Raw genomic sequence first — 18,690 nt, 5'->3', positions numbered from 1 at the left:
TGAACAGTACTCTGAAGAGAACAGAACTGCATGTATATGTAATGTTTAGTGGCCTTATCATCTGAAGTAGGGGCAGAATGGGATGAAAATATTTGTAGCTGCTATGACCTGTCAATATAAGGTCAGAGCTGGGTTCAGGGGACATGGTTTAATAATTGTCTGTGGTGAATGCTAAACTCAACAGTGTTTTCTCCTTAATCGGTATGAGTACACTCTTTGGCTATTTCTCATACAGAGAACAGGAATCTCTTTCTAAGGATTATGTTTTACAGTTCTAACATTTCTACCTCATCAGGAACAAATTTCATTGCAACTGTTACCTATTTATTTAATTCACTCTAGAAACACCCACTGTAATTCTCCTGGCCATAGCTTTTGATCTCTTTTATGTTTTTCACTGTTCTCACTGATTTGGTTTTATAACAGTTCCCAGCTTAGTGCAAGCTGTCCTTTCCAAGAGTGAAGTACCTCTGTGTATTTATGTGTAACGGGCACTTAAGCTTGTGCAGGTGTAACCAACATAATCATCTGTACTTAAGCTGCGACTGGTTTCTAGTTCTAAGACCAATTTCTTTGTATCTGCCCGGATAAGGTGAATTATTGACTGAAATTGTGTCCACATTTGAGTAGTGATTGTTTGGGCCAGGAAACTGTCTACAGTTTTTGCAAAGCCCAAGAAAGTGTTAGGACTACCACACTTTGAAGATCTGTCATCCAGAAAAATACTTTTCCTTGCTACACATGGTATGTGTTTACTTAGAAAGCCAGTCATCCTGTTTTGTGGTATGATTTGTGGGTTGCTCCCTGCCTGCTTGAAGAACGCTGAAGGAAGACAGTTAACTTTATTTGCTTTAGACATGTACCTGACTCAGAAACTGGTAAAAGCCTTTTTTTTTTTTTTTTTTTTTTTTTTAATGTGGAGAGTAGCTCCCCTCTCCTCCCCCTTCATCCATGTAATTCTACTCAAATAGGACTAAACCCACTGACAGAAACATTCCAGTCATGCATATCAACCTCAAATTTTAGTAATAACTGTTAAGATCAAATGTATGCTCAGATATGAGCACTTCCAGTATGTCCTGCCACTTGCAGCTGCCACAGTGCCAGGGTAAGAGTTTGGAGAAACTTACAATATCAAGAAGTTGAAGCTTATTGGTGAGTAGGCTTAGATAACATGCAGTTCCTCTGCTAGTCAGTCCCTCCAAACTTCCTTGGGAAACAACTGGCATTTCTAAGGCCAAGCTACCACATCCAAATTAGAAGTCCAGAAAGTACCTGTTACGCTGAATGGACTTTAAAGGGACCCAAGAGCAATGAGGCCATATTTCATGCTGTTGGCATACTAGTGAGCTTTAGTAGTGACTATGCTCCTAGGCTGGAGCACTGTGCTTCTACAGCCAGCCTGATCCCTGACATACCCCAGCTGGCTCACAGCCAACTCAGGTATCAGCTCTGCAACGTGAGCTTTTCCTCTTTCACCATGCAAATGTGGAGCTTGATAAACAACACCTTATCTTTCTGCAGTGTTTGCATTCACATGATGCGCAAACACCACTTGTGAATGATGTTCACATTATGTATAAATCCTGCTATGACTTCCACTTAGACTAAACCTGTCTTTAGCTTGCACCATAGTTTAGATCTCAGTGGAATACTGAAAGGATGAGCGCTCCAACTACAAGCTGGCATTTTTGTAGCCATACTCAATACAAGTCAGTATTTAGCATAAGGAAACTATTAATGTAGTGTGGTTGGGGCTGCATGGACAAAATAGAGATGAGAACTGGTCAAACCTGGTTTAGGAGAGGCATAAAATATTTTTACCAGTTTGTGTGAAGGACCCTGGTTGGATATATATGTTGATACTCTTGTGCATCAGCCTCTCAGGTAGATGTCTCCTGCTGCCTTTAGTCTCCAAAAGAAGCAGTATTTTCCCAAGTGCTCTCTAGAGTTTTACTAACACACTAATTGACTGAATTTTGTTTTGAGCTTTGATCCTCTGGCTGATGGACTGAGCCACACATTCCTCTCAGTGGCAGAGATGATTTCTGAGCCATGCAGCACAGCTCTTGTGAGTGCAGAGACATGCTTTTGTATCCCCTGCTAACTCTGGTCGTGGTTTACCTTGTTTTCCTGTGCACATCCTCATCTGTTCTATGTAGGGTCAAAACCTCCATTAAAACATACAAGTCAAATCTAGAGATTACAGAGCCAGATTTTAAAATACCTTTAAAATAGTTCAAGATCTCCGGTGGTAAGAACTGGAGGCAGCTGTGTAATCCTCGAGGGCTGCTATTTTAAGGATAATTCCAAAAAGAGACACAGTATTGTGGCTGGTTGTCAGGAGGCTGATATTTCTGGACTATTTTACTCTAATGTAAGGAAAGTGCAAGAAAGAGAGAAAGATGAGTTAAAGAATGCTATCTCCTGCTGTTCAGAATTCTTTGTACCCACGTTTTGTATTGCATTATTTTAAAAGTTTACCCTTAAAGTATTTTAAATGCCTATTTTTTACAAATGTAATTGGAATTCCAAGTACAATAAATAAATGGATTAAAAAAGAAGTACAATAAATAATTCCAAATGGAGAATATTCTTCAGTGTGTGTGTGTATGCACAAATCTCTGTCCTCTCCCTCTTCCATAAGGAAACACTTAGTCAATTACTTAAGTGGAATGACTTGCTTGCTGAAAATTACACAGGTACATAAGCAGTATAGACCTAGGTTTTTAATTCTAAATATTTTGTACTGAGGAGACTAGAAATAATTTTATATTTTGCTGTAATTCTAAATGATTTTAATCACTTTATTACAAAAATGCAAATATGGTTTTATGATATGTTCATTCAGAGCAAATTGTGTCAGAAACTTACAGCCTTTTTCAGTGGCATGAAATAGTGGGGTAGTATTTAGAAAAAATCCACCAAGTGCTGTTTGATGTGTATTGTACTTGAAAATAAATTCTTATTTATTATATTTATAAATTATTATACAATGCACACACAACACTCCATCGTGGCACATACTTAGTGTGCGTACAGCTTTTCCCTTATAAGGTAGTGAGCAAGAAATACATTTTCACAAACTTGTGTGCTAAAATTTAAATAGTTAAGCAACTGAAGATAATTAGGAGGCATAATATTTTTTAATAAGAGTTGGGAGTGATAAGTAAGCTTTGCCGTCACTGAGGTAGGTGATATATTTACTCAGCTTCTCCCTGTGACAGTTCTAAATAGTACACCAAGCAGTTAATTGGCTTTGGTACTGCAAGGAAGCTGAAACTGCTATCTAAAGTGCAATGCCACCAACAACTAGTCTGGCAGAAATCACTTAAGATTTGTATTTATTTCTACAACTCTTTAGCACTGGGTTTTACTGTATTGCCATGGGCTTTCTCATTCAGTGTACTATGGTGGACAGACCATAGCAAATGATGGTATGGAGTGTACTCTGCATGTTGTTTATATGCAGTCTTCCCTTTAAAAATACGGAGTTATGTTCATCACACTTTCATTCTGTTACTTTGAAGGGTCGCCAATACCTGTGGGCATTGATGTGCAGGTAGAAAGCATTGACAGCATATCTGAAGTTGACATGGTAAGTTGGTTAGTAAAACTGAAATAAAGAATTTCAGCCAAAACTCAAGGTCCCAGAAGCATCCAGATGGATGATATAGAACAATACAGTTAAAGGAAGAAAACGCTTAGCACAGCCTTGCCTTAAAGCATGCAAGTCACCCTCATTTAAATTAGTGTTATGTACGAGCACACATTGAATTTCTCCCCAAGCCAGAGGAACAGAACAGAGCAGAGAGCACTCTGATTTGAAAATGTCAACCATTCAGTAAGTCCCGTGGGCTTCCATGTAAGCTCTTAGTGCTCTGCACTTTTGAAGATGAGGTTTAATGTCTTTTAGACCTGTCTCAGGTCTGAATATTCCTCATAATTTCTGACATGATGGAGCTGTGGTCATAACAAATGGAAATATAAAAATCAGCTCCAGGAATGGTCTTAGGAAGGAGACACCCTCACTACAATCAAGGACATGTAGCAGTGGAATGCAGGCTGCTCATTCCTTAGCCAAAATTGTCACTAATAGTGCAACTCAGATGTTGGTGCCAAGTTGCTCAGTCCTAGAGTAGCAGGGCACATTAACTTGGCAAAGAGATCTCATTTGTGGTATCTTTTCACACCAAGTGCAGCTGTAGCCATGAGCGGTGAGCTTGCTGTGGGTTCTGTCAGTATGAACCCCTGCATTGCTGTGCAAACCTACCCAAATCAGTGGGTTTCATGCAGGCATAAAATCAGATTAAATAAGAAAGCTTATTTATCTTCCCAGTATTATTTTCAGAAGTAATTTTTTTACCAAGATGAGTAATGCAAAAGCTAGATAGGTGAGCCCAGAGCAGATAGTCTGTGCAGAAGCTCAGACTGGATTTCCAGATTCCTCTCCATCTCTTTCCACAACTGTATTTGTTATATGTCATGTTATATAGCCATGTTATTCTATGTAAGATGATATCTTTAACAATATTTCATATTTAAAAGATTGCAATTCTTGTAAAATTGTTTACTCTTATGAAATTCACCATAGTGTTTCTATAATAATCATTTCATTCAAAAAATTTACTAATCTAAAACCACTGACTAACCTTTGTACAAAATGTACAGATGAATGGATTTTACAAACTGACCTGAAGGAACTATAAAGGAATTGTAAAGGGACTATAGTCTGTTGTGGCAATAACTTGTGAAAATTTCCACAGGAAAACCCTCTCCATTCACCTTAGGTTGGTTGTAGAGTTTCTTTTTCACTTTGTTGGTGATCTAATCCAGTAGACCACTGAGTTCTGTAAGAGTTTTATCTGAGTATAAATGACATATGAATGAACCCCAGACTCAGACACCAGGGACCAGGCAAACAGCAGGTATCTCAGAGGTAGCTCCAATATAAATTTAATCTCACTGAGTGGCATTTGATTCCTCTCATGGAGGATCCTCCACATGATGCTTATAGCAGAAACTGATCCTTTACATGAGTTGATTACTTTGTACTGTTTTCTATTGTGCATGAATAAAACATGTATTGTCTTCTTTTATTTTTAATTAAACAAAGGACTTCACAATGACTTTGTATCTCAGACATTACTGGAAGGACGAGAGACTTTCATTTCGTAGTACCAAAAACAAAAGCATGACTTTTGATGGAAGACTGATAAAGAAGATCTGGGTACCTGATGTATTTTTTGTACACTCCAAAAGATCTTTCATCCATGATACAACTGTGGAAAATGTCATGCTCCGAGTATACCCTGATGGCAATGTACTCTTCAGTCTACGGTAAGAACAATACCATTTTTATAAGAAAATACATGATGCAATTGTGGAGCAATAATCTGTATAATGAAAAACTACTGGAAATACTTGCAGTTACGATTCTGATGCTGAACTGGCATTAATACTCTGGTGTCAGATACTGGGAACAACTGACAAATGGAAATTTGCAGTGTACCAGTGGGAAAATAAATTTAGGATCGATAACATAAAGATAACATCTGTCATTCACATATTGTTCCCCATCACAGAATGATGGCATTTTTTCCATCTGTTGTGAATACCACTGAAGTTTTTCAAGTGTTAGTTCATTGCCAGTGGTTTTAGCAATATTGGAGTAGTTTTACTGTTGAGTGCAGTAAAGCCCAAAATTATTAGCACAGAACATTTTTTCCCCTGAGTCTTTTAAAATTATCTCGGCTATTTTCACCCTGGGATACCTGTAAACATTGCACTGATATAAATCAGAGCTGCAGGTAGGCACAGAGAGCTGCAGATCATCAGTGCTGATGCCAGCAGTGTTCAACAGGCACACTGTGTAACTACAAAGAACTGGAAAGCAAAACAGCAGTTCCATAACTGGAATAGCAATGTCATTAAACACGCCTTCCTTCTACCTACACAATATTGCTTTTCTTTATCAAGCAGATTTGGATGATGCAGCAGAAACAGTTTTAATGGAAGAATTTTCCCCCTTGGGCAGAGGCCCTGGAGCCTGTGCATTGCAGGAATCACCACTCTCTACTTTGTTACTAATTAGCCCTGTGCACAGATGTGATATTTCATCTAATCTGGAGAGCTGGAAGATTTATGCAAGCACTTGAGTTTTTGGTCATGTAATAATTGTTCTAACAAGTAAATTAATTCATCTACCCTCTCATACAGCATGCAGAAACCCTCACAGCAACTGCTGTACACCACGTTGAAATAGTGTTAGGCTTTTATTTTCAAGAATCACACTGACCAGCAAGAAACCATGAGGTAAACTATGCATTTTATTTTTATATTCAATTCTGTGCTTCATGAGAGAGAAGGATCAGAGGAAATGCACCAAGGCTTACAGCAGTAGCTCTCAATGTGAGGGGAGATGGGAGCCTCTGCCCTGCGTCCTACATACCATCTGCAAGCTGGTGCCCTACTTTTACCTCTTGCCCTCTTCTCTCTGCTTCCAGAGTTACCTTTCCCTAGCCCTGCATTGCTTGTTGGTGGGTACTGGGTGACTCCTCCTTGCTCTGACAGGTGAGCCTGCATGCAGTCTCACCTTCCTATGCCAGTGAAGAGCAAAACCCCAAAGTTCCTGCTAAACCTCTGGATTTTGACGTGTGCATAAACACGAAGAGCAGGTCCTCTTCTCATCCTTCCTTTCTCTGTCACGTCTTAACAAGCTAAGAGGCAGGGAAGGGCGTGACCTAAGGGCTGGTGAACCAAGGTTTTGAAATGATTAAGGTCATACAGCCTGAGTGCTGTTAATCTATATGTTCCTAAAGAATCGGATGCTCATTAAACCTTCTTTTTGTATTGCCAGATTTACATGCAGTGGGTAGATTATATTCCAAATCCTTATGTGCAAGAAATCTGAATATTCCACAGTTTTTCTTCAGTACCCAGCATCCAGGACTTTAATGAAGCAAAATTGAATAAAAATCCAGATTTGGTGCTAAAATAGTCCATTTTTTTCCACATTTTCTTGCTGTTCCCCTGATCCTGTAGTCAGTATTTAAAAGATAGAAATGACATCCATAGTTAGAGGTCTTATGCATCTTTTTAAAGACGTATCAGTCTTACCATCTCATTTCAACCCTGTAAAATCTTACATTTGTAAAAGCTTAGTGACAATGTGATTACTGATCACAAGTTTCCAAAGATCACCTCTATATCCAGCATATTCAATATCAATAAAGTCCATGTAGGATTCAGTTTGGGGAAAAAGTAAATCCCAAAGTAAAACATCAAATTATATACAAGCTCTGACAAGAAAGGAAAAATTGGAAGTTTTTACTATATTTAAATTGCTGCTTATAGCCTTTCTGTTTGTTTGTTTATTGTGTTATTTGGTTAAAATGCTAGGGGTCATTTGTCTTCTAAATATGAGTGAAAAAGCAAGTGAAATTCATTGTCTAGGTTTCCTTAAGCTTTTTAGGGTATTAGGCATTTGTATGTTGTTGAAGAGGAGAATAGGCTTTCAGACATTGCAGCTTATCTTTTTATGCAATTAAATATTATAACCATGCTAACAGGGAAAATAGCACTTGGAATAATATTTACTCTAATCTTTAATATTACCTACTTCAGTCTATGAGAAACTAGTCAAGAAATGTGAACTTCTCTTGTTAATTTTGGCAAGTGTAACCATTCAAAGCAAAATGTGTGAAAGGCTAATCAAGGATCAGGCCAGTAAAGAGTTTATAAATTGAGTGTAATGTATTTAATAAGAAAGACTATTTATGTTTAAAAATGTGTTCTCTCACTGGGTTAGTTTTCTATCACTACCTTGAGGCAATTTTAGAAGTGTCCATAACAGCAGAAAAAGTCATTCATTAGGATTCTAACCAGCAGGTTGGTCGGGGATTTCAATCAGGTGGCTGCACAGCCCAGAGAAAGTGTGAAATTTTTCATTTACTTTCTGGTTTTCTGTTCCTTCCTGCAGAATAACAGTTTCTGCTATGTGTTTCATGGATTTCAGTAGGTTTCCTCTGGACACTCAGAACTGTTCGTTAGAACTGGAAAGCTGTAAGTTTAATTCATGACTGCTCCTCACATGTGCATTATTACCAGCAGTTCATCTTCTTCATAATACCTTTTTCACCTGTGTTGCTGTGTGACCTGAAATCTTTGACCTGTACATATTAAACTGCTTTGTATCCAGTTTGGGATATTTCTGTAGCTCAGTGCGCTTTGGGAAGACAGAAAAACAATCGTGTGCCCCACTTTGTTTTGACTGAGTTGATGTTCCAAGGTCTCAATTCAAAATCTTTTCCTTTTCAAAAATCATGCTTTGTCTGAGGAAAAATGCAAGTTAAAAGTAAAATAAAATGTCAAGATTTGACCTCATAGAAAAATGAAAAGGAATGCTTGTGTTACAGTGAAATGTCTGTTTTCTCAGCCCTGACTCTGTGGTCTGTAGTAAAGGTAATTGTGTCTTGCAGAGAACTTTGATACCTCAGAATTTATTTTGTTTGGATTAAGAGCAAAACTGGAATGCCGGCTGGTTGTTCAGACTCCACAAAAAGGAACAGACTGCCAGTGCTTGGGCAGTCTGCTCAGCACAGCAGCTCCCAAGCTGTACCCCTGTGTGACTTGGGACCCTGAGCATGCCTGTGCTCCCCCTCTGTCAGGTACATGGCTGACATGGCACAAGATTGCTCCTGAAAAAAGGTGCAATGTGTTTTTTGCAATTTTTCTATGTCAACTAACTGGCAAATTGATATTAAAAAAAAAATAGGTTTCTTTGAGGTTTTCCAAATTGTTTTGAGTGTTCTTCTATTGCTAAAGAAACAGAAGCTTTATTCCAGCAGAGAAAGTGATTTAGTTTTTACTTTCTCCTAGATGCATATAATGAAGATGATCTGATGCTATACTGGAAACATGGAAATCAGTCCTTGAGCACAGATGAACACATCTCCCTCTCCCAGTTTTTCATTGAAGAATTCAGTGCTTCCAGCGGACTCGCATTTTACAGCAGTACTGGTATAGTAAGCCCCTGTCATTAGAAGGGAAGCATGGGACGCAGCCATGCAGACTTTCACCTTCAAATTAATTGCTAATAAATTAGCAATGGCAGACCTCTGAGAGGTCTGTCAATTGCACTGATCTGTTAGCCTCAGGCCTAAGTTCTCTTTACATTACCAGTGTAACACCTGCTCTGTATTAGAAGAGGCTCTGATAATACTTGCAACCTGACAAAAAGAACCTTAAAGAAATGCAGAACAACTAAATATATGCTGTTGTGAGCTCTCAAAATTGTGGGCCTTTTCCGAAAGTCTCTGGAGTATTGGGTTTACAGGAATATTTTGGTCCTGGTTATATAGAAAAAAAATATTGAAAATACCAACTGTAAAGGGTCAAGTACTAGAAAGCAAACAAAAGGAAACCCCAATCTATTTTACTGTCTACAATCTCATTTTTTGGAGCTGGAAAGTGTCATTAAAAATCTACTGACTTTAAAATTCTTCATGAGAGTGTTTATAACCTATTAAGGTCTAATTCATGGTTTGTTTAATGTTCCATGTTTATACATAAAGTTGCAGAAAAAAAAAATAATCCTTGTATGTCAGTGCTACATTGTTTACATGCAGATATCTGTGCCAGACAGGTTTTTATGCCTCACTATACATCTTGAACTACACCTTTTGGCAAATTGCACAAGGCCCTAGAAGTTTATTATAGGTTTGATTTCATGCAAAGTGGCTTTTATTTTCTCTTTAGTTGTGCATGCAATTACAAACTTTGCATTATGTCTCTATGTAAGTAGTCTAAACATACTTTTCTTAACCAGATCAAATAGAATGCTTGCTACTGTACTTTCTGGTTTGAGACAGTTCATTTCAATGGGAATATTCCCCTTTTATATACAGGCAGATTAATGAAATAGAAATGATTCCATATAATGGGGTGAAATGCATAACAATTTAAAACAAACAAACAAACAAACAACCTTGAAGACATATAGAAAAACTGCAAATAGAATTATTTACTTTATTTTAGATACAGAATATCTTTGTTTTCTTAAAAAAAGAGTAAGAGGGATTCAAGTTTGCAGGGCTCTTACTTTAATGGCTGATATTTAATGCAGAAATTCCAGTTTAAACGGTACTGCAGCCTAAGCAGTGAGGAATTCACAGCTTGATCAGTTCCTTCAGCCTTATCTCTTGCCTGTGTCTGAGCTAAGAACAGAGCTCCAGCTTTCAAGAGCCACTGTCATGTGAGAAGAAAAAGTTACCTTGCTATTGTAACACTGCCTTGCAGAGAGCTACGTCAAATTTGTCCTTGTTCCAAGAAGGAGACTGGGATGGTTTCCACCAAATTGCTATCACTGTGTGAAACTGCATTCTGGGGACTCAGGTGGCTTCTTTACCCTTCTTGCTATTCTCATCAAAAAACACTAATGCAAGCAAATATGGCCTTGTGCACAGCACTGCAACCTCATACAACCTCTGTACCTTTGCAGCACCTTCACAGCACCTTTGATTTTGCAGAAAAAAAAAAAGTAACTGCTTAGCAGTAATGTGCAGATGTTTTGAAAACAAGCTAACTCAGCAGGGTAAAGGTGGAAAAGTAGGCTTTTTTTAAGTCACTGGTGAACACTGGGAGGTACCTCGGAATAAATGCAGGTGCCTTATCTGTTAACTAGATCACTGATGTTTGTAGGCATACACTTTGCTTTGGCTTTGAGGTTTTGTGTCAGACAGGAGCTTACACTTTCTCCTCTTTTTTTGTTTTGCTTCTTGTTGGAAGAAAGTGGTTACATGTAACATTTCCTCCCCACCAGAAGAAAGGAACAGTGGGGAGCTATTGGCATAATTTTAGTGGCAGCCATCTCCTCCTGAAGAGTCTGGACAAAAATGCTGCTCACAGAGCAGACTTCTGCATTTTAGGTTGTGCATAGCCTTTCTTGTGAATCTCAGTGAACTACACATGCATAGCATTTAGGATTTTGGAGTTCCCTGGCCTCCAAAGGAGCAACAATGTCACTGTCAACAATCATTCTAAAGACAAAACCCTACTGCATGGCTGAAACCACTTAGAGCATCTTTAATATTAAATAGGGTCACTGCTGAGATAGTCCTTTTTATAAAGTGTCTCTTTGTGATGGCAGGACTGTTCAGACACAGGCTTATTTCCATCTGCAGTTGTATAGAAAAGGCATATTCTGCACAGACTGCTGCGTTGCCTTCTTTGTACCTCACTGTAAACTGTTTTCCTTGCACAAGGTGTAGCACATGTGCTTTGCTGCACATCCAGAGCCTGCCCCAAAAGTCACTAGATGGCACCCTTACCTCTAAAGTCAAAGCTGGGCAGGGAAAATGGTCTGACCATAGGAAAAGTGCGGCTTGGTGCCTGCATGTTTGCAGCATGAGAGAAGGCAGGCTGCTTTTGAGGGGAGGCAGGGTATCTGCTCCACTGGGCCAGCTGAACTGGACTGTTATATCTTATCTGTATTCCCCAAGCAGTTTCACTTGAAATCTATTTACTTTATTTTTTCAGTTTCCTAACCTTAAAATTATGCAATACTTGTGATGCTTCACTGCCAAGGCAGCTGTGTATTAATGAGGTATGGATGGGCAGTTTATAAAGCAGTATATGAAAGCAGGGTGATAGCAATATCTCTTAGGTAGTTACCATTACTGATGTGGAAACACTGGAAGGAGAGGACTGGTGAACAGAGATTACAAATAACATTGTTCTCTTCTTTTCTCCCCCACCTTCTTCCTCCCCTTTTTCTCATTAGGCTGGTACAATCGACTTTTCATAAATTTTGCACTCCGGAGACATATTTTCTTTTTTGTGCTTCAATCCTATTTCCCAGCCATGCTGATGGTGATGCTGTCTTGGGTTTCATTCTGGATTGACAGAAGAGCTGTTCCTGCCAGGGTATCACTAGGTAAACCTTTACTTTATTCTTCTGGGATACATAGAATGGATAGGGGAGAGCTTTTGAAGTTACCTTAGCTTTTTATTTACGCAAGACATGAGCAAATATATCAGGTAGTTGCCTGAACAACTCTATTATTGCCACTGTTGTCAGTAACACAAACTCCTTTAGTTAACCTCTGTGTTTGGAAATGGGATGTTTCTTCAGACTGGCTTTACTGTACTAGTAGCTCACACACTACTGAAAGGAAAAAAAATTCTTTCTGCACATTTCCATAGGTAGAATTTTAGTTCATTCCTTTTTTTTTTTTTTTTTTTTTTTTTTTTTTTTTTTTTTCCCAAAGACTTCTTTTTCTTCCCAGGGAAGTATCAGGTAGTCAGATCCCTTCCTGGATCCATGGCTCATGAGAAATACTTCATAGGCACAGCAAAATCTATCTAAAATCTTTGTAGCTCAGCTTTCTCTCTAGAACCAGTTGATATCTTCCTACCAACCTGGAGCCACTTTTCTGACTTGTCCTAGGTAGCAAAGCCTTTCTTTGTCAGGTACTTTGAAAATGTTTACTTCAGTCCCTTAACTGTGCAAGGCACGCAGGCTACTGTGGAAGGCAAAGAGCAAGCTGGGTGCCTTTCTGCTCTCGTGGTTTAACTCTGAACACCACATTTTGGGATAAAAAGATTAATTACAGTTGGCTCTTTTTTTTATAACATTATTGTTCTCTCAGTGATTAATCAGTTGATACCACTTCAAGGCTACCTTTTGCTGGTAATTTAACACTAATGGACTTGGACTAGGTGGATTTTTTTTCAAAGATTAGCATCTCTGTGAAAATCTGACAAAAATATATTAAGATATCTAATGTATCCCTAATATATCTGAGTCCAAAAACTGTAGTGATGAAGCTCCTGCTCCTTCTTCTCACTGATACTGGTCCCAGAAGCTGACTGTATGTTGCTGTATTTCTTAGACAAGTAAAAGCTTTGGGAATCTCTGTTTAAGAAACAAACTGGCATGTACTGAGGCAGCCTTTAATGTTTATCTATAGCTATATTAATCTGCCTTTCTATTGGCAGATATTTATATCTCTACGTGAGATACAAATATATTAGTCTAAAACCAAATTATGACACCTAGTTTTATTAATGCATCTACCAATTTATTTTATTTGTAAGAAATTTAACTTCATATTCATAAATCAAGTTTTAATTCTCAGTAGGTCATTTGTAATGTTGTCAAGATGTTTTTGCTGATCATGTTCTTTAATTTATGCGTGGGTTTCTAAAGAAAGTTATGCATCAAGAGTTTTACAAATAATGCATGTTCACTGCCCTATAGGAGTCATAGAAAAGCTGTCATAGAAAGTACTCCTTGCACTGCTGAATCAGCAGCATTTTGTACCCACTGCTCAAACATGGTGTGCTACAGCTCTGACTACGCACATGGAGTGGAGACAGTTTTCACTATTGTATGTGATAGGTCCTTCATGGTTCACTCCACTTTTCAGAGCCTGTTCAGTGAAGTTAAAAGCAGTCTCAATCATTTGCCCTCACAGAGCTGTGCTGTCCAAGCAACTGGTGATGAGCTAATCAGAACCAGCTGGCCTGTATTATGATAACCTCCCCTTCTTCTTTGGCAGGCATAACTACAGTGCTGACAATGTCAACCATCATTACAGGAGTAAGTGCCTCAATGCCTCAAGTGTCTTACATAAAGGCTGTGGATGTGTATTTATGGATCAGCTTCCTTTTTGTCTTCCTATCTGTCATCGAATATGCTGCAGTGAACTATCTCACCACAATTGAAGAGAGAAAACAACTCAAAAAAAGGGGCAAGGTACAATAATCTGTGTTTTGCTGCCTTCAGGAGTATCACAGAAGCCACAAAATAATCCTGATACAAAACTGTGATAATAGTACCGTAACCATCTCTGTGACTCCATTTTGTATCTCATTTTTTCTTGGCTGAATGGGAGAAATATATTGATCTCTCAGATCTTGAGAAGGTCTGAGCTTTCTCTCCCTTCCTTTTCTTGTAGCAGAGGTTAAGGAGCACATCTCATTTTTATTATTATCCCCCCTGCCCAGAGGAAAGTAATCTTTATTTTGTTTCTCAAATGCCTATTGATCAAGGGAGTCTTTTATTTTTTTTCCTTTCTCTGAAATACACACTAAAATGTGCTCACTGTGATATTTCCACCTGTTTCCTGTGAAACAGACTATCCTTCTCCTGCTCCCCCTTTTTCTGATAGGCAGATGGGTTTAATGACATACATATATATATATTTGTGCCAAGACCAGATGAATGACAAGGTCAATTTTTTTTTTTTTAAAGTGTGCCTGAAGTAGTAATGTTTATATTTCTGTAAACATTTGCTTTCTATGAGGCACTCACTTAAAAACTTTGCTCCAAGAATATCCCCATATGTGAAATCATTTGCTGGAATATCACAAAGGGAAGAATATACAAAGGATGCATATGTTGCTCACATGATTTGATAATCCTATCAAAAAACATGGAAATGTTTGAAGTCCAATAGCTCCAGCAACACAGACCTACAGGAAATGCAGAGTTTGATTTTTCTGTTTCAGAAGCAAGGGCACATGTAAGTCAGCTGGCAATAATCAGTCAGACAAGTGTGTTTTGTCACATATATCCCTTTACTTGCTCATGTCCTCCACGGGAGGCCAGGCCCCACAGGTAGAAGCATTTGGGGTAGATACACTGGGAGGTAACCATATTCTCTTTATGCTCTCAATAGGGGGAACAGCACTGAAGAGAAAACTTTTTTAATTTTGTGTTTTATTTAATTATTACTTACTACAATGGCTTCTGCTAGATGCAGATTAACTATTCTTTGTTGCCAGGCATCAGGAATGTACAGTATTGATGCAGTGCAAGCAATGGCTTTTGATGGCTGCTACCACGACCCAGATGTGGACATGGACCTGACTTCTTTCTCTGACCGCTGTGAAGAGAACGCAACGCGGGCACGAGCAACCAGTGTCTCCAACGTGGGCCCAGCTCGCATCAAGAGAAAGAGATCTCTGAAAGGAAACGTGGGCAGGATTATTCTGCAGAACAATCATGTCATTGACACATATTCCAGGATTATATTTCCCAGTGTGTATATCGTGTTCAACTTTTTTTACTGGGGTTTGTACATATGAAAAGAAATCATTATAAGCTAGACATTATTTTGTGTATGACAGTAGCATTGTGCTCTAAAAATAATGCAAAAGCAGTACAGGAAATGGTTGAGAGTTTCTGAAACTGGCTTCTGTGTCAAACCGAGGCAGGTTTGTTTAGCAGCAAACCTGCTAATGAAAAATTCTCATGAGCCTGTTTTTTCAGTTGGACTGTGTGGTGCTTTATTGGGGCAATCAAATGCACACGCTACTGCTGCAGTAGCACAGAAGCAATTTGCTCACTAAGGGAGCCCTTTATCACACACCTAAACAGATAGCAGCTCTTGGTCAATGTATGTATTATTCAGTGTCTATCTATACTATAATCATTCCTCTTTAATCAGCCTTTCTGTTTGTTCTCCACTTGTTGTCCAGGTTCGTTTTCAGTCAGCACCAATCGCCTTCAAATAGCTCCTATCCCTATTTCACATGCTGCATTTCTGTTTTGCTAGGCAACCTGTATACACCTCTGGAGCCTTTGTCCTCAGATAGTAGGGAAAGCAGGAAGCAAAGTTAATGGGGCTTTGTACATGGTGCATCATCAAAGCCTCAAGAAAAACCTTCACCCTGTCAGCTATACTCGTCTTTCCACAGGATCACTGGAAGGGACCTCTATTCTGGAGAAATCTTGATCACTAGTATCCGAGGTAGCAAAGGAATAGCGTCCCAGATGCAATGCACTCCGTGTCCTACAGCCACCTGCCTGGTGGATGAATAGTGTCACCTGCACAAGGTGTGCCCTTCATGTGACACCTGCACACCTGTGCCTCATGTTAGGCCTGCTGTAGTCACCTGCTTTCTGTATAACTGCTCTTTTCAGAAACCTAGCCTTTGAGGAAGAGATTTTAGAATACTTTGTCAAGAAAGCAAACAAACCATGTTTTTAGCAGAATCTGGTTCTTCCATTTTATACTGTATACATGAACTTGGGTTTTTGTCCCATCCTTGCCTTCACAGATTGGAAGTTACAGTGAGGGGGTGCTTGCCTGCAGCACTTGTCCCTATCACAGCTCAAGCTACCACACCAACACCTGAGAAACACAGGAAATAAAAAGAAGCTGCTGTGCCAAAACAGAGCCATATACAGGAAACCTGCTGGTCCCAGATGAGTCCTGCATGGCACCCTTAGGTTGAAGGGTTAATTCAACCCCTTTAGGTTGAATTAAAGATGTTCAGGGACACACACAAAAAGTGTTCACAGGTCCAGAAAAGAATCAAGATTACTTCTGTGGCTTTCCCAAATGAGAAACATTTTCCACTTAAATTTCCTGGTTTTGTCTGTCAATTAATGAAGTGAGTTCAAATGTACAAATTCAGTTCAAAATGATAATTTGTGATAACAAAAAATATGAAAAGGTAAATGTTTGGTCACTGCTTGGTTAAAATTAGGAAATGGGAATAAATTTGGAAGTCTGAACCACTCTCGGATTTATGATTTTCCTACTCCAATATTGTTTCATTATAGCATGGTGATGTCTCGTACTGTTTCAAAAAGCTGCATTTGTCAAGCTCTCAGTTACAGAGCTGGAAAAGCTGGTGACACATTGCATGCTGGCTGATTGAAATCTGATGGAGTAAGTGGGTACTTTGGCAGTCAAGTCACTGCCAAACAAATGATCAGAGCTAAGACAGCTTTGATACTCTTCCAGGAAATCCTGACATGGAAAGGAGAACTGTACCAGGAATGACAATGCTGGGAACATAAAGCCAAAGGACACGCAGGGTTTTGGCAACAGCAACGGCACACCAGACCTCAAGCTGAGCAGATGTGTAATATAAATATATAAAAGAAATCACCATGTCATCCTTGTTACTGCACTGCTATTATGAATGCATCCTGCACAGATGTTCCAGATTGCCTGAGAAGATCCCATCTAATTGCTCCAGATGTGTGCGCCCTAAACTTATAGCATGAACTAATGTAACACCATTGTTTTCACATAAATTTTTTATCTGCCTTATGGGAAGAGCTATTTATCCAAATAAGAAGTATTTATCCAAAAGTAAATCTTCATCCTCTGACAGAAAAAGTACCCAAGTGCTTCTTGACCCAAAACAATTCCCTCTTCTAAATATCTTGGAGGATCTGCAGCAGCAAGGGCTCTGCAGTCTAGCCTGCCCAAGTCCAGTGCAGACTGGCCAGCAAACTGACCCACACGTGGAAGCGTATAGGAAAAGAGTCATGCCTGCATTTACTTTCCCAGCACATCCTATACAGGTACCTAGAAGCAGCTTTGTTTTCGTTCATGGATAAAACTGTTATTTTTTTTGCAAGTTTGAATGTAACCACTGGCAAAGTGTTCTCATCATGGAAAGTGATGGGAAACTCACTATATAGTGAGTTTTATTATGATAATGACGAGGATTGCATCTTATGATGATGCAACCTACTGCAAACTTTTTTCAGCAAAGCTTATGATTTTTATCTTCTCAATGCAGTGACAGGGATGATATCAGGATCAATTATACTTCACAGATCCTTTATTGTAAAATAATAAAAAATAGCATTTAAATACATTATTTTTAGAGGGCTTTCTGAGCATTAACTGACTAAAATTCACATGACCCTCTTTTGAAATTTGTGTTACCTTCCAGAAGGGTACAGTAGTAAATATTTTTAGTCATTTTGTCTAGACAAATCAGCATGGAAGCCTTTACAAAAGTATTCACAAGTATTTCCCGCTCCTGTTATTTATGGCTGGTTTTCCAGCCAGTCAAATGTGGGAGTTTTACTTCCCACAGCATTTACTAAAACTTAAAACATCACAGCCATTATTTAAATACATATTTGTTTGAGTGTTCACCCTAGTGGTATTCAAGCAGTTATACTGATAATACTTTGTGGATTTTTGGAAAACAGAAATAACAGCTTGTCATTGCTCCTGTGACCAGCTGAAGCGCAGGATGTGGCCTCCCTATTTTTAGCATCTGCTGGTACACCCATCTGGATTAAGAAAACATCCTGGAAGTGTTAACGTAGGTGATTAAGCTGCAAAATTTAAGTCTGGAAAACTACTTCACTCTTCAAAGCTTTATCAATTTTGTGGAAGAAGTAAGTAGAATTTCATTCCAGTGACCTGTTTTTCAGAAGGCTAGAAGAAGTTACACCTTTGAATATCCCAATGACTAATGTTTACACTAAAATAATCTCAATTTAATACTTTTTGCAAGTGTCCTGGATGCTGAGTGATGTCATGATGAACTAATAAGAGGACAGAATTAGAAAGCAGAGAATATCTTTGTTTCCTTCTGACAGTCGAATGAAAGAAAAATGCTCGAGAGAGAAATGTAAACTTTCCTATGTAATTCACATATCTATGTACATAGCTTTAGTTTCAGCCCTGGCAAAACTTATCTCCCCGTAACAAATCCCCATGCTGATCAGCCTGTATTTTTCATGACTGAATGGCCACAGCATTCTGGTCATCTGGAGACCAAAGTGGTCCAGGACAGAATATGATGAAAAGCGTTTGTCTTTTATTCCCTTCCATCCCTTTTTTTCTGTGTATTTATTATGTTTTTCCATTCCCTCTATTCAGCACATACGAGTTTGGATGTATGAGTGAATGTGGAACCCCA

General features: G+C 38.8%; 1 protein-coding gene across 3 annotated transcripts in view; it reads left to right on the top strand.

Annotated features, from left to right (window-relative positions):
• Positions 1 to 16,966, top strand: part of GABRR3 (gamma-aminobutyric acid type A receptor subunit rho3) — a 34,321-nt gene extending 17,355 nt beyond the window's left edge. For 2 of the 3 annotated variants that reach the window (XM_072025190.1, XM_038183887.2), the window contains 7 exons: positions 3,531 to 3,598; positions 5,117 to 5,340; positions 7,982 to 8,064; positions 8,881 to 9,021; positions 11,783 to 11,935; positions 13,563 to 13,759; positions 14,791 to 16,966. In XM_072025190.1, the coding sequence (XP_071881291.1) occupies positions 3,531 to 3,598; positions 5,117 to 5,340; positions 7,982 to 8,064; positions 8,881 to 9,021; positions 11,783 to 11,935; positions 13,563 to 13,759; positions 14,791 to 15,093 (1,169 nt within the window). In that variant the 3' untranslated portion in view covers positions 15,094 to 16,966. The remainder of the gene's footprint in view (positions 1 to 3,530; positions 3,599 to 5,116; positions 5,341 to 7,981; positions 8,065 to 8,880; positions 9,022 to 11,782; positions 11,936 to 13,562; positions 13,760 to 14,790) is intronic. The other variant, XM_072025194.1, reaches the window with a different exon arrangement.
• The last annotated feature ends 1,724 nt before the right edge of the window (positions 16,967 to 18,690 follow it).

Source organism: Anas platyrhynchos, chromosome 1 (assembly GCF_047663525.1).
Source record: "Anas platyrhynchos isolate ZD024472 breed Pekin duck chromosome 1, IASCAAS_PekinDuck_T2T, whole genome shotgun sequence".
Lineage (NCBI taxonomy): Eukaryota > Metazoa > Chordata > Aves > Anseriformes > Anatidae > Anas > Anas platyrhynchos.
Note: the sequence above shows the minus strand (reverse complement) of the source record. Positions and strands in the feature narration are given on the sequence as shown.